Genomic DNA, 27,611 nt, shown 5'->3' on the forward strand with positions numbered 1-27,611 from the left:
AGGTCTGTTTAATACCAACATTAGGAATTACTAAAACAGTCTTATTTCATTATGTAATTCTGTAAGTATATTTGTTATTCAGATTTTTTATTGTTTCGACTAAAGCATTAAACGTACAGAAAAGAATATAATTAATGGCAAAAGCATTCTCTCAAGATGCTTTATATGATACGTTTAAAGAACTAAGTAAACATTTTATGTTTATTAAATTCAATAAAGCTACATTGTACAAGGCAGATCAACAATAATCACATAGATGTCTGACACTGCTTTACTAGCTTTTCTTATTATAATTATGTAAATCTTTTAAGGTTATTTAGGTTTTAACAATAAAGAGGCATCATGCATATTTACACTTCTAAAAGATTAATCTAATAAGTTTTGTTCACAAAGCTGATAAAAAAAGGAAATGTACCTAAGTCAGATAGTACACCATTTTGTGATGTATTTCTAATGGCATAACTTACTTACTTACTTAATCCTCTTCATGTTCTTGAACACACAAGGCACCAACAAGGGACCTCAAACGGCATAAATGTAGACGAAATTGTGACCGCCTGATTTTTTGGCAAACAAAATGTGCCGCTATCCTTCGCACACAAATATTTGTTTTGTAAATTTTTTCTTTATACCATACTTTTTACTTTTCAAGCCAATTTCGAATTGGCGAGGGGTGGTGCCACTTATGAAATCATGTTAAAAGATAAAAAAGATGAATTTTTATGAAAAAATGGACTAGCATTAAATCTATTCCTATTTCAGGATACTATACTTAAATGTTTAATGTATGAAGCTGAATATGTACATTTTTTCTTATATGACTTTGAAAATAAATATTCATGTTTATAAATATTCGCAATCAAACAATTGAAATTTTCAAGATGTATCTTAATTTGGGTTACTTCGTTACTCTTCGAGTTAAACGTACCCAACATTTGAAAGGAATATAATGAAATATAACAAACATGTAACATAGAGCTTATAATGGTCATCTTTGTAAATAAAAAAATAATTGCAACAGTGTATGCCACTGTTTTCGGATTCAAACATATTTAAATTACGCAAACATGATCTATATGGGATAAATAAAGGCAAACTTATTCAGCGCATAAACGTATCATCTAATCAATCATGCTATCTCCAGAGAAGGAAAAAGATCAAAGAAACAATACAAAATTGACGTCAAACAGTGCAAACAAATCAAGGCAAGTCATAAAATCCAACACAAAATATCAAATATAAAGGAACACAGCAAACATTAGGGTTGAAATCATGTGCTACAGAAACGAAACCAATTAATCCGGTTAAAATACAGTTATAATAAGTATAATGTTGACATATAAAGGTATATGCTATTCATATAACACTTTGTATTTCGCCAAATATGATCCATTTACATCGGAAATAAAAACAGCAGATTCCAGTTTGCAGAAACAGATAGATCTTACTTCCTCGATCCCATCTTTTTCACTAAGAAATACATGACTCCTCTTTCCATCCCTTGAAATGCCTACAACTTTGTCGGAAATGTCATCGGCTATAAATATATTACCATAGTTATCTGTGCATATGCCTTGCGGATCTTTCAAATCGTCACTTTTAAAATCCCAGACTTGTTTTCCTTTCCAATCAACGAATGAAAGTGTTAGGCAATGATTATCACTAAAAATTATTCCATTATTCGTAAATAGGAATTCAAACAGTAAATTTTCGGATGCAACATTTACTGACTTCAGTGTATTTCCATCTAAGTCTATCACTCGAATTTCATCATTACGTTGTAAATGTAAACCAACAGCGATTGTTTTATTCAGTGATGACAATCCTAAACATTTCTTATATAGTTTTATAACTTTGTCGACGGACTCATTATTCAAATTAATTATTTTAATGACCATTTCGTTGGGAAAGGACACAATAATTGCATCATTTTCTAGTTCTGCGACACCAAAAGGTTCGCCTAATACTTTAATATTTTTCTCGAAAATGCAGTCAGTCCTAAATAGAAGTATTTTTTCTTTACCTGCAATGAGTATAACTCGATTATCAGTCAGACAAATCATGGCTGTTACAACTTGTAACGTATCGTTGATGTGCAAAATATCTTTTTTTGTTTCAAGTTCCAGAGAAATATTTCGAAAGAATGGGCTATCTCTACATTCCACTTGTACTTCTCTAAATATGTTATCATTATCACGTGACGCTTCCTTCCTAACAACAAACACATGACCTAATGACTCCAGGGATTCGAGAGCAGTTACTACTTTTAAAAAGTTTGAGTTTTCTTCCACATCTATACAGACGTCTTTCATTCTACCATCTTGCCACAACTCATCAATGTATCTTTTGTATTGGTTCATCTGTTGTTCAATTTGATGGACTCCAAGAAACTGTTGAGTTTTGGAGGAATGTTTACTCAGTGCTAGAAGACTGTGCAATATTTCATTCAAATCTGTTTTCTTTTCTTCTATTTCGTTTATGAATGCTTTAGTTTTTAACTTCTCGTCGTCCCAAACACTGTCCAGGTCATTTTGTAATTCCACCTTTAATCTATCCAAATGATTACTCTGAAGTCCCTTTGTAATTTCTTTGATATCTTCTTGAATTTTTTGCTGTTTTTCATCTCCATGTTTGATGTTTTCTGTCTTTGTATTTATAACTTCATCAAAGGTACTCAATATTGATGCTATATCTTTTTCTAATAAATTTGTTATTATAGCAGTTTTTGTCTTATCTATGACTGTTGCTAAACATTTGATTTCAGAACATTTTGAATGTTGAATGGAAACGCATTCATCACAACAAGGAGTTAGATGAATCTGACAATACAGATCGAATTGTCTACTGTGTTCATGGCATTCGGTATTAATTTGCGGTAGTTTTGTGTAAGTTTTGACATCAAAAGTCTTGTGCCCGTGTGTCAATTTCAATCTTTTGTGTTGAACTGAACATTTGGAACATAGCCCTTCATTACAGTTGTAACACCATATCACAGCAGCTGAAATTGTTTTGTCGGCTCCACAGGGGCCGCATTTTATGCAATTGCTTGTCGCCATGATATTTATAAACACTGCAAGTAGTTTTTAGTATTATCCCATTTTTGAAGAGATGCACATATTCTGAAATATAAGTTTTCCAATAAATATGGTGATAACTTTTAGCAAGCTAGAAGTAACTATCAGTTAACTTTTATCTATAGTTTCCGTTTATTTTTTGTCATTTGTTTTTCTTTGGGTACCGGTCTTTAATAAAAAAGAAAGTATAACAAAACTAGAGGTTCTAAAGAGCCTGTGTCGCTCACCTTGGTCTATGTGCATATTAAACAAAGGACACAAATGGATTCATGACAAAATTGTATTTTGGTGATGGTGATGTGTTTGAAGTTCTTACTTTACTGAACGATTTTGCTTCTTACAATTATATCTATCATGAACTTTGCCCATTAGTAACAGAGAACTATATTTGGTAAAAATTTACATAAATTTACCAAATTAATGAAAATTGTTAAAAATTGACTATAAAGGGCAATAACTCCTTAAGGGGTCAATTGACCATTTAGGTCATGTTGACTTATTTGTAGATCTTACTTTGCTGAACATTATTGCTGTTTACAGTTTATCGCTATCTATAAAAGAGGGACGAAAGATACCAAAGGGACAGTCAAACTCATAAATCTAAAACAAACTGACAACGCCATGGCTAAAAATAAAAAAGACAAACAGAAAAACAATAGTACACACGACACAACATAGAAAACTAAAGAATAAACAACCCGAACCCCACCAAAAACTAGGGGTGATCTCAGGTGCTCCGGAAGGGTAAGCAGATCCTGCTCCTATAATAGTATTCAAGATAACCAAAAACGGCAAAATTTCTTTAAAAATTACCAATTGGAGGGCAGCAACCCAACAACCAGTTGTCCAATTCATTTGAAAAATTCAGGGCAGATAGATATTGACTTGATTAACAATTTAACTTCTAGTCAGATTTGCTCTAGATGCTTTGGTTTCATAGTTATAAGCCAAAAACTGCATTTTACCCCTATGTTCTATTTTTAGCCGTGGCGGCCATCTTGGTTGAATGGCCAGGTCATCGGACACATTTTTCAAACTAGATACCCCAAAGATGATTGTGGCCTAGTAGTTTCAGTGGAGATTTTGTAAAAGATTACTTAGATTTATGAAAAATGGTTAAAGATTGACTATAAAGGGCAATAACTCCTAAAGGGGTCAACTGACCATTTTGGTCATGTTGACTTATTTGTAGATCTTACTTTGCTGAACATTATTGCTGTTTACAATTTATCTCTATCTATAATAATATTCAAGATAATAACCAAAAACAGCAAAATTTCCTCAAAATTACCAATTCAGGGGCAGCAACCCAACAACCGATTGACCGATTCATCTGAAAATTTCAGGGCAGATAGATCTTGACCTCTTAAACATTTTTACCCCTGTCAGATTTGCTCTAAATGCTTTGGTTTTTGAGTTATAAGCCAAAAACTGCATTTTACCCCTATGTTCTACTTTTAGCGGTGGCGGCCATCTTGGTTGGTTGACCAGGTCACGCCACACATTTTTTAAACTAGATACCCCAATGATGATTGTGGCCAAGTTTGGTTTGATTTTGCCCAGTAGTTTCAGAGGAGAAGATTTTTGTAAAAGTTAACGACGACGGACGACGGACGACGACGGACGACGACGACGGACGCCCGACGCAAAGTGATGGGAATAGCTCACTTGGCCCTTCGGGCCAGGTGAGCTAAAAACTGACATACAAGATAATTAGAAAAATAGGAGTTCCATAACAACTGAAACTAGAGGCTCTAAAGAGCCTGTGTCGCTCACCTTGGTCTATGTGAATATTAAACTTTAGGACGCGGATGGATTCATGACAAAATTGTGTTTTGGTGATGGTGATGTGTTTGTACATCTTACTTTACTGAACATTCTTGCTGCTTACAATTATCTCTATCTATAATGAACTTGGCCCAGTACTAGTTTCAGAGGAGATTTTTGTAAAAGATAACTAAGATTTACGAAAAATGTTTAAAAATTGACTATAAAGGGCAATAACTCCTAAAGGGGTCAACTGACCATTTCGGTCATGTTGACTTATTTGTAGATCTTACTTTGCCGACATTGCTTTTTACAGTTTATCTCTATCTATAATAATATTCAAGATAATAACCAAAAACAGCAAAATTTCCTTAAAATTACCAATTCAGGGGCAGCAACCCAACAACGGGTTGTCCGATTCATCTAAAAATTTCAGGGCAGATAGATCTTGACCTGATAAACAATTTTACTTCATGTCAGATTTACTTTAAATGCTTTGGTTTTTGAGTTATAAGCCAAAAACTGAATTTTACCCCTATGTTCTAGTTTTAGCCGTGGCGGGCATCTTGGTTGGTTGGCCGGGTCACGCCACACATTTTTTAAACGAGATACCCCAATGATGATTGTGGCCAAGTTTGGTTTAATTTGGACCTTTAGTTTCAGAGGAGAAGATTTTTGTAAAAGATTACTAAGATTTACGAAAAATATTTAAAAATTGACTATAAAGGGCAATAACTCCGAAAGGGGTCAACTGACCATTTCAGTCATGTTGACTTATTTGTAAATCTTACTTTGCTGAACATTATTGCTGTTTACAGTTTATCTCTATCTATAATAATATTCAAGATAATAACCAAACACAGCAAAATTTCCTTAAAATTACCAATTCAGGGGCAGCAACCCAACAACGGGTTGTCCGATTCATCTGAAAATTTCAGGGCAGATAGATCTTGACCTGATAATCAATTTTACTTGTGTCAGATTTGCTCTAAATGCTTTGGTTTCAGAGATATGAGCCAAAATCTACATTTTACCCCTATGTTCTATTTTTAGCCGTGGCGGCCATCTTGGTTGGTTGGCCGGGTCACGCCACACATTTTTTAAACTAGGTACCCCAATGATGATTTTGGTCAAGTTTGGTTAAATTTGGCCCAGTGGTTTTAGAGGAGAAGATTTTTGTAAAAGTTAACGACGACGGACGACGGACGACGACGACGGACGCCGGACGCCAAGTGATGGGAATAGCTCACTTGGCCCTTCGGGCCAGATGAGCTAAAAATGGGAGTTCCATAACAACTGACAAACTCAGAAGCAATTATTTAACGAAACAATTGAAAACAAAACAATGTCATATTCAGGAATTGTTACAATTTTGTTATCGAAAATGGTGGAAAACACTTTAATCAGATTTTATCGTTTTTTGTTTTAGTTCTGTTACTACCTCCAAGTGCTATGGTTAAGCGATCTCAAAATTACGTAAAATCACTCAACTGGATAATTTATATGTACGATACCTTGATGTCATAGTATTTGTTTCTGGTTCGTTGGCCTTTTATTCTTTTTTTATTGTTCTATATTTTTTTTTATACCGGGATTTCTAAAGCTGACATAAATGTATATCTCCATCATCAAGATGTTCGAATAAACATCTTCTAAAGTGTTGACTACTATTCTGTTTACAGTAAAATATGCCCTACAAAAAGATTGTAATTATATAAGGAATGACTGTAATATTTTTTCTGTCTATGAAGAAATAACATAAAAAAATTGGTGCACACTAAATAACGCGTGTAGTAGGTTATTTAACAGTGTGCGCCAAATTGTTTGTGTTATTTCGAATAGAAAGGAAAAATATTACAGTCCTTTCTTATAATTTAATTTTAAATTCCATTTTAAAACGTAGAAAACCATGAAAAACATTGATAACGTAACGGTCACATGACTAAATTATATCTATGGGCTGATAACAAAATAACGTCAGCCAATCAGAAGACGTGTTACATCAAAAATTGAACTATATATATACAACCACTGTGGTCATTGAGATGTGGATACTCAAAAATTTTAAAGATCACAATCTCTGCAATTTAGCATCAACATTAAGACTTTTTTTTGTACGTTTGAATATTCCGTTTTCTATTCTCAGTTGTAAAATCAATTCACCGTCTCATAAAACAGTTTTTTTTCTATCAAAAATGGAAATCGTGAGTATAAATTTATTGTTTTCGGTTACTAAAAAATACACTGAAGATATGATCAAAATGTTGTACTTTTTAATCGACAAAATATGTGTTGAATTTTGAGGATTATTATTTCAACAGACTCGGTATTCAAAAGTGTACTAGTTTGGAATCCTTCTTTATTCAGAACCTTCTACAGGACAAAAGAAAAAGCACCTTGAAAAAAGGATTTTACTTTAAGATATAAAGATGATGTCCTATTACTAAATCACCCATATATCAGACAGTACTTGCGTTTTATATTTCAATGGACTTTAAATTATGGATATCACTGATACAAGAAGGACTGTTTCATATCTTGATCTCTACATTACTACTGACACAGATTGACGACTTCTCGCTGTAATCTATAACAAACTGTATGATTTCAACCTCCCAATCATAAAATTCTTATTTCTCAACAGTAATATACCCTATGCTCCTCTTATGGTGTTAAAATATTTCAATTGATACGTTATGCTCGTGCATGTTCACACTATACTGACGTCATATACAGGAATGTGCCCCTGACGAAGAAACTGCTCAAACAGAGTTACGAGGAGGGAAGATTAAAATTGACAATCTGTATATTTTATGAACACCATCACAAATTGGTAGATTTTATATAATCGATGTGTCTGTGTCTTAATCCTGTCTTCAATCCTTTTATTTACATGAATGGTGAGTTTTTCAAGACTGCATATTAGTTACGTAAGTGCTTTTTTATTTCCTGTGGTCACGGCCGACACTCGGCTAACCGAGAGATTGGTCGGTTAATCTATATTGAGTATGTAGCTATATCGGCGGTGGGTCTGTTAATCGGGTTGGCTAAAGTCTGTTAATCAGGTGTTATCGAGGAAATCATTGGAAATTCTGCATGTTTCATTGTATAATTTTTTAAATATATGTTTATCATAAAAATTATTCATGTCTAACAAAACAATTCAATGTACTGAATCCAGTGGTGTAATTATTATTTTTCTAGCTTCGATGTACGATCTATAAAATGAAAAAGCGTGTTACTCATCAATAAATTTATACACATTTTACACACACAAAATGTACACAAAAAGACACGTTGGTTGAATTTACTTGCATGCGATATTTTGAACATCGAACAAAGATAGGCATTATGTTTGTCAACCAAATTGATATCATTGTGTGAAAAATCTACACAAAAATCTGTATTTTGGTGACATAAATCAATCTTTATTTAAAACCTGGTCTGTTAATGGGTCGGATGTATAAAACCCGGTCTGTTAATTGGTCTGTTAAGAGTTATGAATGGCAATAAAAGTATAATTTTATTGCTGTATGGGGTGTTATCGGATCAAATGGGTAGGCTCAAGACGAGTTGCTAAAATATACGGAAACAACACATGAGCAATGAAACATAATACATACGGAAACACTTACATGAACAATGAATTTAGGCCATGAATAATGAAAACTGATATAAAAAAGTGTAATATTAAAGTATTATTATACATCATGTTAAAATGCCATATTTTGATTGCCTAATACGAAGGTGTTAATTTACTCTATCACATGGCTGAGCGGGTGACAATTTTTTGGAATGTCACCCTCTCGGTTAGACCAATCAAAAATCGGCAGTTTAAACGACAATGAATTGAATCTACATCAAGTTATTTTATAGACAATGCTTAAAGTTCTAATTTACTATACAACGAAGCTTGGAACGACTCAAACTTATTTCTTTTACAATTGTTGGAAAAACGTATTTCACTTGTTAATATTTTTACTTTAAAACCTATAAATCATTGTGTGTTATGCTTATTGTTGATATTAAACGCATTCGTTCACCATCGATGGGTTTCAACTGGTGATGTACATTTCATCATGTTCATTGTGATGTATATTTCTCAGCCAGATATGAGGCCTTTTGAAAGGGGTATTTACCCAAAATTTAAATAAAATAAATAACAATAACAAAATAACAACAATTGAAAATATTTTTTTTTCTTGATAGCAGAGCTTTTTTCCCGTTTCGGGCCTAATCCTTGTATCGTTTATATGTCAAGTCAATGCACTACTATTGTCTATTTACTTCACTTCTGATAGTTTTTCAAATACCCATTACGCTGTCAAGTACGTGACTACATAGAAAATACTTTATAATAAAACTCATCTGTTAAAGAAAATGATGATAGGACATTCATTATAATAAATCAAATATCACATAGCTGAGAGGGTGATAGAGCAGATCGGTATCCCTCGAAAAAACATTGTCAACCTTGGCTTCGCCGCGGTTGACAATGTTTTCTCGGGACCCAATCTGCTTTATCACCCTCTCAGCTATGTGTTATTTATATCTTATCACATATTTGTTACGGATACGGATAAATTTTTAAGATTTACCTGTTATGTTTCATTAAATTGTTATAATTGAACTTTTTTCCCCTCTTTTCTGCAACACTTAAATATGTGATAAATAGCTTAAAGATTAAAACATGTTTTTCCATATTTGCCCTGGTATCATCCCTCGACCCATATCGGCCCTCGGCTAAAGCCTCGAGGCCGATATGGGAATCTCGGGATGATACCAGGGCTAATATAGAAAAGGTAGTTATAATCTATACATATTGAATTCATCCAAGAATGGTCGCATATATCATGTGGATTCTGTTTAGGTTGTCATGAATGACACTAATTTGTATCTAAATTGGTATTAACCAGTATATAAATCAGAGATAAACGTCGTAATGTAACTAAACATCAGTAAGTAAAATATATTGGGATGCTAGAATATATAAAGAATAAAGAAATAATAATGAGTAAGATAAAATAAAATGTAGAGAAAAGTAACAGACAATTTAAAGAATATAGAAATAAACAACACCCCCCAATCCGGACCCTCAATGTATACACGAGAATCTGGATGGAAACACAGAATATATAGAATAATAGATAAGGACTGTAGGAAGTGATGCATTAATAAAAAAAGATAGAAAAAAATAATAACTGTTTGAGAATAAAGACATGAAACACCCCTGGGTGTTGAAACAGTAACGGATTGCTATGTACTCATATTGGTAATAAATGCTAAAAGTTTACATGCGGACAACTACAGTTCTCCTCTGCACTTATGTAGAAAGGAACTAAACGGAATAAAATGAATTAACACTTAAGATAACCAAATGTAGCTGCATTCGATCCTTTCCATTTACTTCTTTAGACTGATTTGTAAACAACAGATGATTCAGTAATAGAAGAAAAGAACCAATCGGATGATGTTGACGATTTAGAGTTTAACGTCCAGTGACAAATATCATGTGCATATGAGAACGACAACACGTTATATGTACACTTTCGGACGGATTTGAGAACGTGCTACTTTGAACAGACACAAAAATTAAGGCTGAAGGAAACGTTAATAATAGATTCATGCATATTCCAGCAGGCAATCCATATCCATATATTGAAGTGACACACCCCTTAATAAAATGCAAAGGAAGTCAAAATAAAAATGTTCTTACTAGAAGGATACTGTTGCAGCGTATTGTCATTTTTTTTACTCAAGAGCATCTCATTCTTAACTTTTTCAAAGGAAAATATAAAAGTAGCACAACTATTGTCGTGGCTAAATAACTCTTAACTGATACAATTTCAATTGTCCAACCCATTAACAGACTTTATTCCCATAATGTTTACTAAAACGTGGTATTACTGACGCTATATTACAATTATGAAATATTTACTAATTTCAATTTATATTTTAGAACCAAAGTACGATTTTGTGCCCTTTAAATGATATCTAAAATTGTTTTTTTTCGCCTTTCATTACAAAAATTGCTATGCGTATAAGCATAAATACTACATACTTGCGCGACGCCTTTTAGTTTTACTGAAAACTGCGCAGACTATGAAATGTTTTTACAGTTGGAAAATGTTCTATGATATATATCATTTTGTCAGACACTTTTCTTTTTTTGATTTGATTCTTATAATGTACCTAAAATCTGTATATTAAATAGATTTTAATATTAAAATTGTGCGTTTTACTCTTAACAGACGTATAACCAACCCGATTAACAGACCAACCGCCGATATAGCCGCATACTCAATATAGATTAACCGACCTATCTCTCGGTTAGCCGAGTGTCGGCCGTGGTGGTGTTTGTCGCTGATTGGATATGTGCGTTTTCGTTTACGTTTCGCATGTTGTAACGACTACTAAATTTATACTAGTATTATATTATTTTTTTTTTGTGCGTTTATGGGACTAATATTCTCACTCATACTTGTTTAAAATACAAACTAATCTGGTTATTCAGTAAAAATTATAATAACCCCGTTGAAAACTTATTTTATTTCTATGATATTAGGAAAAGAACAATCATCCCATGAACCATTAACATATTCTAACAGGAAATGTATTTCGGGGCTTTTTATAGCTGACTATTTGGTATGGGATGACTCATTGTTGGAGACTATATGTTGACATATTATTGATAAGTTCTGTGGGTCTCTTGTGGATAGTTGTTTTATTGGCAATCAAACCACATCCTCTTATTTTTATCAAAAAAATTGTCAGATTGTGCCTGCTGCCAGAATCTTAAGAACAGGTTTTCAATGTGATTAGGACTTATATCTAGAAATTGACTATGAGGGTCGGTTGAAAACAAAACTACGCACGCCATCATGAGTTAGTTTAGAGAGGGCGGAAAGGGTAAAGGGAGACAGGGAGAGAGGGGTTGGGAGAAAGGAGAGAAGGGTCGGGAGAAAGGAGAAAAGGGGTAAAAAAGGAGACAAAAATGTATATTTAAATTAATAAAATTTAGCAGGAAAACAATTATTTAATACAGGAGTTAATCAAAAGATTAAAGAAAGTGCTAATAAAAAGTAAAATAACTTAAAAAAACCGACTCCAAGGAAATTAAAAAGCGGAAAGTCCGAAATCTAACTGCAAAATTAAACAAATGGATAACAACTGTTATATTCCGAATCGGTACAGGCATTTTCTTATGTAGAAAATGGTGAATTAAACCTAGTTTTATGGCTAGCCGAACCTCAGGCTCACTTGGGACAGTCTCAGAAAATTCACAAAATGGCATAGTAACAAAAAAATTTTCTGAACGTCGTCACTAATTCATTACGATCTCTTATATATGGAGAAAGACTAAAAACTAACAATCAGTTCCTGGATTTTATTGTGAGCCCGTGCATGTATAGAGACCATGACATGTCACCATCCTTGTTGTTTGTTTTTTTTAGATAAAGTGCTTCAAAGTTGACCGATATGCATAAAATTTGGCAGAAAAAGGATGACATTACTTAATATAGAGTAAAAATGTGTTTACTGAGAGGTATTGAAAAATATGTAACGGGATCTGAATGGTGTTTGTTATTTTGTTTTCATTTAACCTATCTGGTTTTAGTAAATTTCCTATTTTAAATGCTGAGTTCACACGTAATTCGAATTCGATTCATATTAACTTTAGTTTTATTTCCAACTAACAGGGTACACATTCAGCTTCAAAAAATTGATTGAGTGAACAGTGATTTTTAAATACAATATGAATTGATTGATTTGAGGTTAACAAATGTCCGGTGGCAAATATTTCAGGCATGTTCCGGACGATACATTACAATTTGAAATTAATGTGTCTAATGCAGCAATCATAAAGGGTACTAATGAAACATCCCGTCTGATGTAAAAGTGAAGAATAAAATAATACATGTTTTAATATAGTATATTCTCTGTATGCTATAAACGTTTGGGTAGTGTGCAAAGTTGTGAACAACCTTGCAAACTGTAAGTTCAACATTGTCATTCGTGAAAAATGTTATAGTAAAAAAAATCTTACGAACATACATGCATCCTCTATAAGTAAAACACTCGATGCATTATAAAAGTTCCACCTTGAAATTGAACACTGCAGATGGAGAAAGTCGGACTCTGCGTGCCTTTATATATTTTCAAAATACCAAATTTAAAAAAGAGTTTTGACTGAATATTCAGACTTTTGGTATATATATTTATACTATAGTTGACATAAAAATAATAAAGCACTCCGAAATAAGTTGTATAAACCCTTATCTACATCCTTTATACCGAGTAAGTGAGGGACAGGCGGCCAAATTGACACGGGTAAAACAGTATGATCGTGTCATTTTGTGTAGGGAACAAAATATATAAGAAGCGTTTATGATTGTATTTGTGTTCTATTTTTCAAAGCATTTGGTGACAACATTTATTTTTGAATAAGTAGTTCATAGTGAAATATAGTTCGGAAATCATCAATTGTACATCATGTCAAACTCAACAACAAAACACACCCATCCCTATACACCCACGTGTCAATTGACATGAACCAAAATGATGTTAAAATGTATTTCTTTTCAGTTGGTTTCTGCATTTGAAGAAATATAGGCAAACAATCATAATTTTTTTTGGCGTTCAGAGACTATTATTATTCATTTATTGTTGGCCACTGGGTTTTATTTAATGAATCGTTGGATTGTAAATTTCAAGAAATGATTTGTATTGAAATAGGGAATTGAGTGAAAAAATATGTAACGGTGTTTGAATGATCTAATTTTATTTCGTCCCAACGGGTGTGCATTAATTAAGTGCTGACATCCCAAAATGACAAGCCTTTGTTAACTTTTTCCTCATTCCGATGTTTCTGTCCTGTGTAAACTGCGCTTATATGATTACAGTATTGGCAATCTATTTCTTACAAGCTTCCGGAACCATATTTTCGGTACAGTCCAATAATATTTCAAAAAATGCTTACACTTGGAACATACAGGGAAAGTTGTGCGCCAAAATAGCTTTAATTCTAAAAATCATGTTATGCCTGATTTTCAAAGACTGCTAGTACTATCGTATTTTTGATAAATTATATCTGTATTATTTTCCAAAAGAATTTTCTTTTTCTTTTTTGCAAGCAGCGTTTTTCGGCAACCATTTTAAACGAATTGGTTTCTTAACGAAATTGCACTAATTGTGTTACAAAAATTCCCCGTATTTTAACACATTATCCTGCGTTTCTATAAATAGAATTTATACTTTAAAACAAATCATCGGGAAATTGTGTGATGCATCAGAGTTACAAATTAAATGCAAACAGACAGCTTCAAAGTCAGTGAAAAAGTAATAGAGGTTCTTGAAACAGAAGAAAAAACACTTCTATCTTGTGAGAGGACAAGACGTGGACGAACAATAAAAACAAGACGTTTGATCGATTTCTTTAAAAATTAGCATCCTGTAGACTATTTTTTCATGATGCAGGGTGGGAGACAAGAGAAAGGGGTTGGGAGAAAGGAGAGGATTGGTGGGAGGAAGGAGAAGAGGGGCGGGAGAAAGGAGAGAAGGGTTGGGAGAAAGGAGAAAGGTATCCCCCTTTCCGCCCCCTCAGTTGACCGTTATTGAATATCCGTTATACGGATGATATTAGATATGTGCCTTATGTCGAAATTACAGTCTCATTCCCTTTTCACGAATGTGACCGACCGAAGTATACTATTTGCAGTCTTTGTAATAATATAAGCAGCACGACGAGTGCCACATGTTGAGCAGCACCTGATATCACCCCCAGTTTTTGTTGGGTTCGTGTTGTTGTTGTACTCCTACTTATAACATTTTGTTCACTCATTGTTGTCAATATAATGAAATTTGATCCGACTTTCATACAAGTGAGAGGTTTAGAGCTATAACATCAAGTTTAATTCACCATTTTCTTTATTTGAAAATGCCGCATCCAATTCAGGAATATTACGATTGTAGTCCATTTGTTTGATGAATTTTACCATTTGATTTTGCAAATGATTAAGGACTTTCTGGTTGAATTTTCCTCGGAGTTCAGTATTTTTGGGAGTTTACTTTTTATTGATAGTACGAAAACATCTCTTCTGTATTAAATATATCCAACTGATGATGATTTTTATTCATTTTTTTTTGTATTTCCCCGTTTTTATTGCAAAACCAGGTTGCATGCGGTGACTTGGTATTGTTAACATCTTTGTCCATTGATCTTTTACTGCCAGTTGTTTCAATGGCAATCATCAGTGAGTAAGGGAAAAACACGAGCACCGTCTGGGAAAAAATAGCAGTAATGGCTAAATGTAAGTCACTCTATGACACACTTTGGGTACCTGATATACCCTCATTGAATAATTGTAGTATCTTTCGCCTGCCTTTTAATGTGTTCCGTATTTGTTATATTATAAAATTAGATTGATACATTATAAAACAAAAGAATACAACTATACCTTCGATGAAAGATGTGAACATTAGTTTGGTGACATGGAAAAACAATGTAGAATTGTACAAGAATGGTATATTTCAATAGAATGAAATAAATATTGATTTTAGAATAATAAAAACAACGATAAATTTTCTACTGATTCAAATAGGAGTGAAAAATTATTGCGTTCGTCTCAAACAAGGAAATGCCCTTCGGGAAGCACATCAGAAAGTACACTTTGTCTTGCATAATATGAACATTGTGAAAAAGAAAATTGATTGAATCTCAAAGACATAATAAATAACTCTATCTCTTTCAAATAAATACATGCAGATTGGAATATTTAATTCTATCACATAAAATACAGTTTCAAAATTAGAATATAGCTTTTATATTTGCTTAAATGAAGTAATGAAATAACTTACCCTTTAAGCCAAATTAGTAATTGCAATTTCGTTATTGTCTTTACATTATGATAAAGTGAAGCTTATTCTTATGCATTCACGTAAAACAATTAAATATAAGACAATTGTTTTAACACCTGTGATTGATTTCTTTGTTAAAGAAATGACTTGAAATCACAGATCAACGGATACGACATTGTAAATAATTTTACATATTATACTCTTACTATAGAGAAAACGTACAAGGTCTCACCACAGGTGAAATGTATAATATAATCTAACTAGTATGCAGAATTGATTTCAAAGAATACAGTTGTACAACAGATAAAGTTTTAAAAGTCGTCCATTTAATTGATAAACAATGAACGGAATTTATTATATTTAGACTCAATTATTTGATTTAAAATATAATTACAGGATATGTCAAGTACACAATTCTTTTATATTTTTGGACACGAATACAACTATTTTTTGATATAAAGGAACACTTATAGTCATTTCATATACTCACAAAAAACAAGCCTTTAAGCAATAGAATGCTAGTTTGTTCAAAAAGAATTGGCAACACCTTTAAAACCCCTTTTCATGATTAGTTGATTAATCCATTAACCAAACGTTGATTTCAACTAATCTGGAGACAAAATTTAATTTGATCAAGCCTCGCTTGAATTTTTGTTACGTATTTCAGAAATATCACTGTTATAAAAAATTCTTTATGGTTTTTAATCTTATTGATTTAACTATAGTTTTATTGAATGTTTTTAAATAAAGCAAAAAAGCAATATAGTTATTATTAAAAATGTAAAACGATTCGTAATTCGTTAAGCAGGAGAAAGCCATTTAATTATTCATCTTGGTCACTTGCGAAGACTGCCGATGGCCCTACAACCCAATTAAAGCCTAAATATAAATATATATAGCGAATGCGTGCAATTTGATTTTTTTTTCTAGGTTTGTATGACTTCATACTTATGGTTAAACGAATATCTCAATCATCGATTTTACCTGTATGACAATTAGTGTTCGTGGATTAGGTAATCAAAAGGTTTCCCCTTGTTTCACATTCAACGTTGTTATTCTATCCATTCAATAATTAAAAGAGTATTAATGTGACCTAATTCCTAAAGTAAGGACTAAACTGTTCACTAAACTACGAATTCAATGATGTAGAACTATTCACTTGCAAGATAAAAAATATCAGCGAGTTTTCTTATCTTATTCCGCCAAAGTTGAACTTAACAATAAATAACTATTAAAAGGTGAGAAACTTAAAAAGATCAAAATTAAAAAAATCTTTCCTTTAAAATATATGGATATATTAGTAAATTAAGTAGTACGTTAATGTCTGACGTTATTTTGTTTCAACAATGTCGTTTGTACTGTCTATATTATCCAAGGTAAGTTTTTCAGGTTGAGTCTCCTGAATCTGGTCAACAGTGTGGATGGAATTTTGACGCCTTCTTATTAATGCTCTCACACACATGCCAACCACTTCCAATAATTCACCGAGACTTAAGACTGATGCTCCAATAAACAATCCAAGAGAACCACCGATATCAGCTAGCATCTGGATTTGCTATAGAAAAGTGAAAGAGAACATATAGAAATCATAAAAGTATTCTAGGTACATGTGCATGTGAAACTTACATTCAAACATGTTTGACAGAATAACGTTTATATACTAGTACAGTAACTATAATAAGAAATGGTTTATGGTCGAAACCACTGCTAGTGGAATATTTGAAATACTAAGGCTTATCTACCTAAGGAATAGATTACGTTAGCGGTATTTGGCAAAACATTTAGGAATTTTTGGTGTTCAATGCTCTTCAACTTCGTACTTTATTTGGCCTTTAAACGTTTTGTGATTCGTGCGTCACTGATGAGTCTTTTGTAGACGAAGCGCGCGTCTGGCGTATATATAAAATTTTAATCCTGGTATCTATAATGAGTTTATTTATATAAGCAAAATTGTAACTGGACATTTTTTTAGATTATTAGCGTCTTGGAAATCATATAAGAAATATTTTCTTTCAGTTTAGTGAAATAAATGTGTTTTCAAAATATATGCGAAGTGGTATTTTATAACAATCTTGAATATCAAGTTTATTTTTAAACTTCTGCAGATGATTCATATTATATTAACTATCATCTTTTATATTCTTTTTATAATCCACGCAATGGTGTAAATTGTGTCAATATGTACTGTATAACAAGAATTTATTTCTGGAATAAAAAGAAAAGACTATTGACGTCATATAAGCAAATGACTTATTTACGATAGTCAGAAAGACCCAAGTCGTCTTTTCAGGTTCGTTCAATTTAGAATAGTGTTGAGACAAAGTCAGTCAAATTCAAAGTTGGCCATTGTTCTAAAAAAAGAAGATGTGGTATGATTGCTTATAAGACAACTTTCAACAAGAGACCAAATGAGACAGAAATTAAGAACTATAATGTTGTTCTGTCTCTTTTGGTTATATTCCTCCTCACGTTTTCAATAATTTCCAAACCATTGAAGTTCATATGTGTGGGCGTAATCGTTCATGGTGAAAGCAAATCCAGAACAGTTCTTTGGACAAACTAAATACATAAAAAGTCTTTACAATATCACACTGATTCGATTTCATCATGATCAGCTTCCGTTAACAGAATGTTATCTCATTGTAAACATCAATATTTTGTTTAATTAGAAAATTATAGTTATACCTATATCTTTAACTTGCTCATGTATCGCTATTTTTCGCACGTACTTATATCGTGAACTTTTATACCTATTTGCATAAAAATATCACTTACATCATATGCGGCTTCCTCTGACCATATATCATAGGCTGGTTCTTTGAAGTATAATTTGATCTTAACAAAATTTTCTCTGCAAATAGATACAAGCTTGAAGAAGTTGAAAAACTTGTGTCTAATCCATTTTTCTGTTTTTTTACCTCATATATTTTAAAATCAACTAGTATGTGCTTAGATACCAACAATAATCATACTAAGTATAATCTCTAGAATTAGACATTTTTGTCGTAAAACGAGTGATATTGATTATTTAGTCATTAAACAAACTTTGGAATCAAGAGAGTTAACATATATGTTTCGCGAATCGCAGTTCTTAATTACCTGTATGTTTATTTTTGTAGCCAAATAAATCATGAAATCATGTGAAACTCTTCATAAATTTATAGAAGAATATGTACACAAGTAATGCTTAGCATACCTCCATTTTTGGTTCAAAGTTTTGGATTTCATTTAGTCTGAGGTTCCTCGTTATAGTTTAAACACATTTCTGCAAGGAATATGCCAGGAAATATCAAACAAAGTCGAAAAACGTTTTTTTTTAAAATTATATAGTTAATGCTCAAAGCAAAATTTACTAAATGCATAAACCAATCGTTGTCACTCATACGTGACATAACTCGACAATGGTATTCCTTTGAAAAAAAAAAAAACATTTGACAATATCCAGGAACAAATCGCTTTCGTCAAAATTATATTGTCAGGAAAATGATAGTTGTTATACATTCGTTTGATGTGTTTGAGGTTTTTGTTTTAGCCATTTGATTTGGAATTTTCCTTTTTAATTATCCTTGCAGTTCAGTATTTTGTGATTTTACTTTTGTGGACTCACATTTATCATATAACGTGTATTCTATTCTGTATTTGTTCTCTAGAGTAACTCTCAAAATAAAAAAAGAGCTTTGTACACGTCTGTAAAGTATTTGTAATATGCCTCACACCGAACACATTATATTAAAGTTAGTGACTCTTACGTCAATGTATTTTCTCTTTTCAATCTATTGAGTGGACAGTTCCTTTGTGGCATTGCTCCATATATTGTTCCACATATGTGGTTTGACATCATGTTCTGAAATGTGTAAAACAGATTTGTGTGCATTATAACTTATCTTAACTTCTAATGAACAACTGGACTGTTGCAGTTAAATATATATGTGTGAGAAATAACTAATCTGAACTGTTACACATGTCTAACACAGTTTTAATTCGCGTTGTTTAATATTCCATTGAGCAAAATGGCAATTGCATAAAATTGAAAAGGGAATTTGTTTGAAAATTCTGCTGTCTAGTAAAATAGTGATACTTTACGGTATGGTTGAATGCTATACAATTACATATAATTGAATAGTCGTCGTTATTTAAAATGATGAATAGTTTAATCGTTGGCATTAACACCACGTTTTATTATTTGATCTTTTAAAATGCTAAAGTGTTCATGTATATTATATTTGATGACATGTACTTATTTTTTAAACGAGTCTAGATAATTTACCAGTTCACTTCTATCGTCAAGGCTGTTTGATTTGAAAGCTGGTTCTCGTACATCTGACAAAACTAAGTTAGTTTCTCTGAAAAAAGCAGGGAGTATATTTTATTACTAGTTTAATAACATATTTAAGTAGGAAGAAAACAAAGCATGTATTGAATTCCAATCAGAAGGCATGAACAATGTTCATGGTTTCATCTGTTGGTTTGTTGTCGAGAACGGTATTTTGGCATCTATTTATTTTTGTCTTTTTTATTGTTGGTACAGCCGTTTCGAATACTCAGTATTATTTTGTTAAAAAAAAACTCGACAAATGTTAGGAAAGTCATACACTAATTAAAAATATCCGCACTGTGGGAAAAGATTTTAATCTCTTGAAACACGATGTCAATATACACATAAGGAGATATGGTAAGACTGTCCATAGGAAGACTTACTATCCGAATTTAAGTGAAGAAAATTCATGTTTCAAATAGACAAGAAACTAATTAGGATTGGTACGTTCTTATACGGTTTAGTAGGGTTTACTAAGGTTGTTTGATCCATGGTCAAAAGTTGCACATCTTTAACAATTGTCATGGATATATAAGAACTACTACGTATGACAACAATATAGAAATCTACGGACAAATACAGATTGCCACGAAGAGTGATGGATCGTATCCGTAGCAAATCCGGCGTCAAATCAGTGAATTTGTGACCTAGCTAGGCATTACAACACGACAAGATATGGAATTTTTTATTGTCTTGGCACAACCATCGAGCTACTTGATGGAAAACGTAGAGGTGATCGGAGGAAGAGTAGATAGTGGACAAGGGATCGATTACTTATCCATGACCAGCATTAACCCTTCATCAGTGACTGAATGTTGTGCGGAAAGTCCAGTTATATTCAACAACTTTCGGAGAAAAGTCCCAAATAATAAAAAAATTGCTACATGTCGTTTGTCCGAAGATTAAAAAGAACAAAACATGGTACAGACTGCCATATGTCATTACAAACTTATAAATATTAAAGTAATATATATACATCAATTTCCATAGAGTTAAATTCATATACATGTACGAAAGAGAATAAAAGATGGGCAAAAGATACCAGAGGGACTGTCAAACTCAATAAAGAGTGACAGTCTACTAATTATATCAGCAAACTCTTACTTGATAGTAGATCTTGACTTGCTGTTATTTCTTGTCATTAACGTATCACCTGCCTGTCTAGTATGTCTAGTTACGAAGAGCCGTGGTGTAATTGTTAGAGCATCAGACTATTAACACAAAGGTTCCTGGTTCGATCACCGTTCCGGGAAGAAAATTTCTGGGAGTTAAAGTTCGGCTCTCCCTTGACACCATTTGCAAGTATGGTCTTGAGAAACGATGGAAGGGGACGATAAATGGCTGACCCGTGTAAAGAATGAGCCGAAGCTCTTGAACGTAAAACACAACCTTGTACATTACGAAAAAGAGCAGGCTATTACAGCTACAAGGCATCACTCGCATCCTTAAAGAGGATAGGGATTTAAATAAGTTTTAATAACTTGTTTCCCAATCCACTATGAATAAATCAAATGAAATTTTAACTAAAATCTGTCTATAATAAAGTTCAAAACAAAGGGAAATAAATTCAAAAAGGAGTGATCGGACGATTTTTTCCATATTGTTTTATTTGTATGCTCGTATTGCTAATCATATTTGCTTATTTAAGTTTCTATATAAAAGGGTCATTTAAAGTAAATAATAAACTGACACCGCCATTGCTAAAATAAAAAGACTAAGCAACACGAACCCCATAAAAAACTGGGTTAATCTTAGGTGCTTTTGAAGGGTTAACATTCAAGGAAAATGGACAAGGATATTAGTTACGACAATTAGAAAATATCCGTAATCGTCAGTGAAATGGATATTCTATTGCGGTCAACCAATTCGTGATGGGGTCTTTAAAACCAACTTGCAACACTTGGTTTAATAACTTCCTTTCTAACTGGCAACCATCTATCAAAAAAGATATGATAGGAAATACACGCCCTGGAATAACGTATCAACTGGGAGATACCTTCTCTGTGTACAAACTTCACTAAATGTACTGACTGAAAACTTACTCAAATTAAATTCAGTGTTGATTGCAAATTCCCCTACTTAACTGATATGATAACATCAATATTGGTTTACTTACCTACAAGCTACTGGACAGTCACAATAATTACCAAGATTTAATGCTAAATCGCCTTGAACTCTTTTAAAGCAGTCTGAAAACAGCGCCAAAAAGTAATAACAGTTTGTATTGCATTTATTTCAATGTTCTTCGATTCATAAACAACAACAATACAAAAGAAAAAAAAATAACGAAGAGAAATGCCTGTATATCTACATCAATCATTCCTGACAGGTATATTATTTCGGTATTTTTTTGGCATTGCTATGTTGGATTATTTTCTTTTTGAGCGTTTCAATGTCCCCTTGATATCGTTAACCTCTTTTTGTGCTTCTTATGGACCAAGGTCTGATCGTTATCTTCCCATTTGGAGTTTGTTCGTATTGTTGTTTGTCTTTTGTCTTTTATGATATCATACCAAGAGCCGGAAAAAATCTACCGAAGGCTGTTAATACAATTGATATGAAAATGTCATGTTATTATCTTTTGGTCGTCATTTTAACTGCAGTTTCTTTTTATATTTTCTTCTTTCAGAAGATATAATAATTTTATTTCTCACATTGATGTGTTGCTAGTTTAAACTTTAACGTTAAGTGTGAGCCAATTTAATAAATTCGTATTTTAAGCCTTGATGCGTGACATATCAGATAGGGAGCAAATTGAAGGATTTGATTTTAATTAGATTGAATTTAGATATTCATGCCGCAAATTTGACCAAAGGTGACTAGTTGAATTTCAATAGCGTTACAAACAGATTTGGCATAACTAGATGAAGTTAATAATACCATCCATTATAGTAGTACACAAAGCAATTTTTTTGGAAAAATTAAATTTATATAGATTTCTCGTAATAATTTAGGGGTCACTTTTATTGGAAAGCCTGTCAGAAACTCTTCAAGATACCTTATTACATGTACTGACTTATAGATGCTGCAACATATAGGTATAGTCAATCAGAACACCTATTTAAATTACACATAATACCATGAACACAATCTAATTGTTAAAATCTGCGGCATGAACGCAGGGTATGCCTGTCAATCTTTTAGTTTTGGTGATTTTTTTTCAAATAAAGTTCAAATCGCAATGTCATATGAGCAATTTATAAAAGCAATTTTGGGTTCTATTCTGAAACTATAAGATCCCCTCTTTTTTAAATAAAATTTCCAAACTCGATAACGTATTATCTAAAATTTACAAAAATTGAAACAATTATTTTTTTAAAATCTATAAATATAAAGTTTTCAGTGCAATCTCATTTAATTTGGTGAAAGCGTTTTTTAGTTATTGTGCGGAGTGTTGATGACAGACAGACTGACATACGAACAAAATACCATATTAACTAAAACCATTACATTTGTGTCCAATTATTTTAAAGTACCTATTTTAATTTGCGGAAGAGTGATACCTTGGTGAAATAGCTGAGCTGCACCTACCGAAATTGGTATTTTTGCAGGTATCTACGATAGAGGGTGTCCGAAGGGAAATCGATTCGTCGAATTCATAACATCCACACTCCTCTTGAATTATCGTCTCTCTACATAATTTCCTACATGCCTATCAAAAATAAAATTACTGATAATGGCAGTAAAATGTTTTCAACTTAAGTTTTATTATTATTTCTCATTTTATATTTAAATAAAAACTCTATTGACTTTGTCATATCTATCATGACAATGTCCCATACATTAATTCTGAGAATAATTCACCTTCGATACATAGTTCACATATAAATTGAATCAATGTCTTTACGAAGTTATCTTATATTATTACATTTACAATTATGTTTATACCCAAGATAATGTGTATTTACTTATTTGAATATAATATATTATAATTTAGAAAATGTTAAACATGTAGTCTCATTAAAGCCTGTGAAGATAATCTTACAATATTTTCTTTATCTGAATTAATACCTTCATATCATATATTCCTCCAAAATGTCTGTCATTGGTTCTACATGGACTGTTTGGGGTTTGTAGTCGATGTATTCCAGTCTTAAAAATATTTCAGAATATTATTTTTTTTTATTTTATCATATAATTATGTAAGTATTTACGAATCCCAAGAAACAATACTAGTATAGCAGACGAAAAAGATGCCCCGAAAATCCAAAGTGAAAACGATTGTTATAGGGGAACGTTTCAATTTTCAAATGAGATGGAACTGAAAGATCGTTATTGGTCGCATTTGCGCTAAAATAGTCATGTTTTCGTTCATTACTGTGACTTCATTCCTCCTTTTGAGGATGCATATTTACCACATCTAATAGACAGAAATGACAACTACCTTAATGATAGGAGTTAATTATATGTGAAGTAAGTTTGCTGCTAGTCTCTGTCGCCTTAGAGTTTGACATTTTGTGAAATGTCAAACTCTAAGGCGACACTCTAAGGTGTGAATCAGATGTGGATACTTAAAAATTCAAAAGATCTTTTAGAGTACATACAATCTAACTCTCTTTCATCTTGTAACAGTATTAAAACATTTGACTTTTCTACTCTGTACACAAGTATTCCACATTCCAAACTAAAAGACAAATTGAAAGAGTTGGTATTACTTAGCTTCATAAAAAAGAATGGCCAACGTAGATACAAGTATCTTGTCTTAGGGAGGGATAAATCCTACTTTGTAAAGAATCACTCTGATTCAAACAAAAAATTCTCTGAAACTGATATTATCAAGATGCTTGATTTCTTGATTGACAACATATTTGTTACGTTCGGAGGACGTGTTTTTCAACAGACTGTCGGCATTCCAATGGGAACAAACTGTGCCCCTCTACTCGCCGACTTGTTTCTTTATTATTATGAGGCTGACTTCATGCAGGAACTTCTTAGGAAGAAAGACAAGAAGTTAGCAATATCCTTTAACTCTACTTTCCGCTATATAGATGATGTTCTTTCACTAAACAATTCAAAATTTGGTGACTATGTGGAACGCATCTATCCAATCGAACTAGAGATAAAGGATACCACAGATACAATAAAGTCGGCTTCATATCTTGACTTACATCTAGAAATTGACAATGAGGGTCGGTTGAAAACAAAACTTTACGACAAAAGAGATGATTTCAGCTTTCCAATTGTGAACTTTCCATTTCTAAGTAGCAACATTCCAGCAGCACCTGCATACGGGGTATATATCTCCCAATTGATACGATATTCCCGTGCTTGCATTTCCTATCATGATTTTCTTGATAGAGGTTTGCTGCTCACAAGGAAGCTATTAAACCAAGAGTTCCAAATAGTGAAGTTGAAATCATCCCTTCGTAAATTTTACGGACGCCATCACGAGTTGGTTGACCGTTATGGAATAACCGTTTCACAAATGATATCGGATATGTTCCTTACGTCGTAACTACAATCCCCTTCCCTTTCATGAATATGACCTACCGAATTAGACTATTTACCGGATTTGTAATCACATAAGCAACACGACGGGTGCCACATGTGGAGCAGGATCTGCTTACCCTTCCGGAGCACCTGAGATCACCCCTAGTTTTTGGTGGGGTTCGTGTTGTTTATTCTTTAGTTTTCTATGTTGTGTCGTGTGTACTATTGTTTTTCTGTTTGTCTTTTTCATTTTTAGCCATGGAGTTGTCAGTTTGTTTTAGATTTATGAGTTTGACTGTCCCTTTGGTATCTTTCGTCCCTCTTTTGTAAATACTGTTTCATCTCTGAACTGTTCTTTGTCATTTAATTGTCTTTGTACCCCGCAAATAGCATTAACCAAGTAAACAGAATGTTGGTATTGACATGCAGTGTAGGTACATTCCGTTTTGTGAATCCTTAAAAATGAGGCAATTTTCAAAACATATGTTTGCATTTTCATTAGCCAAGATAGCGTTTATACGATTTCAATGGTTATTGACTAGTTTTTACGATCATCTCAAACGTTTCAAAATTAAGCATTTTAAATTTTAATATTGGTCTCATGGCTAACCCTTTATATATAGAATAAAATGTATATGTAAATTACGACTTGCTTACCCAATGCGATAAGTATCTCGCATATTTCATGGAAAGAACAAATGAAACACAAAAAGTTGAGCAAAAAGAAGCAGTGTTCATCTTGCCAACCATGACAAAAGTAGTTTAATTATGCTTACCAAGATCAAGTATATTGACAAAACATTGTAAATCCTCACACCGATAATACTTTTATTTTGAATAAATGAACACTTTATTAATTACCTGTACCCTACATTGATTACCTGTACCCTACATTAATTACCTGTACCCTACATTGATTACCTGTACCCTGAATTAATTACCTGTGTAATGCCAATGATTGCTCTCTCGCCTCCTTTGATTGTAATTCCTTCACCGTGTGGCATAGCAACGACACCTCGAGGATGGACAACAAAACGTATTCCTGGTTCAAAGTCAGTGGTAGTATTCTCGTGTATTTCCAAATTAAAAATAAGGTTTATTCCTGAATTATATAAACGAACATACGGAAGGCAATCAAACAAACGTGTTTTAATGAGTGTATCATGACGAATACGGGATGTTTAATACCAATTTACTGTTATTTAAATATTTAAATTGACCTTACGGAATATTCTATCTGTTTTACTGACCATTAGATTCACAAATAAAATAGAGAAACAGCCTCGAAATATTTGGAATCGTTATTGTTATTTTGTTTAATTGCATCAAAACAGAACATTTGTTCTACATTATTTCATCAGCACCATACTCCTTGACGAACAGGGCATTCTACTTTTTCCCCATAACCCAAAATGCTCGAGTAAAATTTGGGGTATACACAAATCAAACAAATTCTGGGTAGTTGAAATATTCGCACAATAAATTTATAAAGTGTAATGTTTATGTACGAGCACTACCTCGATACCAATGCAGGTTTACTTTAAGTTCCTGAATCTACAGAACTGATCGACTGCAATCTAACATGATTTATAAAGAGTTCATAAATAATTTAACTGTTATAAGATCTTATTTTCCTTACAACATTATAGGATTTCGCAGCTGTAGAACCTGTGTAACACAAATAATGAAATTTATAAATTACTTTTGAGATGTTAAACAATAAACGAACAGAAATGAACTAATCAAAACAAAGTATTTTAAATCAACCAATCAAAACTAAGTATTGTTAATCAACTTACCCCCGTCCAGTCCATCCATAATACCAACATCTGTTTTAAATTCAAAAGTGTAGCAGTTTCCATATCGTGTTGAACGCCAAAGGGTATAACTAGGAATAATTGTATACGTCATAATTATTAACTTATGTTAATGTTACACATTGACAAGAACACACACAAGCTATGAATTATTAAAGGAAAGTTCATGGAAACACCGTCATGCTCTTGGAAATATATTTCAGAGTCAACCAGAGTGTTGTTAACTTGAAGTCAACATATCGGCCATATTTACATTTCCCTTTGATCTAACTGCCTATTATCTTATAAGATCACGGACATGGCTTGATAGTCGAAAATATGGAGAACGACGTCATTATGTAATGCAACAAA

The 27,611-nt window shown here is 32.6% G+C and overlaps 1 protein-coding gene across 3 annotated transcripts; it reads right to left on the reverse strand.

Moving 5' to 3' along the window:
• Positions 1-70: 70 nt before the first annotated feature.
• LOC139528691 (degenerin-like protein unc-105) lies at positions 71-27,611 on the reverse strand. Of its 3 annotated transcripts, XR_011665663.1 has the most exons (10): positions 27,243-27,611; positions 26,385-26,545; positions 24,025-24,105; positions 23,545-23,665; positions 22,130-22,202; positions 19,966-20,041; positions 19,448-19,542; positions 18,474-18,549; positions 15,699-17,253; positions 71-3,119 (listed from the first exon to the last, which is right to left on the reverse strand). XR_011665663.1 is itself a non-coding variant. In XM_071324812.1 (9 exons), the coding sequence occupies exons 1-9, from the start codon at positions 27,352-27,354 to the stop codon at positions 17,029-17,031; spliced, it is 1,020 nt and encodes a 339-aa protein (XP_071180913.1). In that variant the 5' UTR covers positions 27,355-27,611; the 3' UTR covers positions 15,212-17,028. The 3 variants fall into 3 exon arrangements, 2 of the variants coding, with proteins under 2 accessions (XP_071180912.1, XP_071180913.1); XM_071324812.1 differs by lacking the exon at positions 71-3,119 and having other exon boundaries at positions 15,212-17,253; XM_071324811.1 differs by lacking the exons at positions 18,474-18,549; positions 19,448-19,542; positions 19,966-20,041; ... (3 more) ...; positions 26,385-26,545; positions 27,243-27,611 and having other exon boundaries at positions 15,699-17,028.

Source organism: Mytilus edulis, chromosome 6, assembly GCF_963676685.1.
Source record: "Mytilus edulis chromosome 6, xbMytEdul2.2, whole genome shotgun sequence".
Classification (NCBI taxonomy): domain Eukaryota; kingdom Metazoa; phylum Mollusca; class Bivalvia; order Mytilida; family Mytilidae; genus Mytilus; species Mytilus edulis.

What these genes read in the sequence shown, in the direction of transcription:
- LOC139528691 (XM_071324811.1), bottom strand. Translation starts at nt 3,056, where the DNA reads ATGGCGACAAGCAATTGCATAAAATGCGGCCCCTGTGGAGCCGACAAA.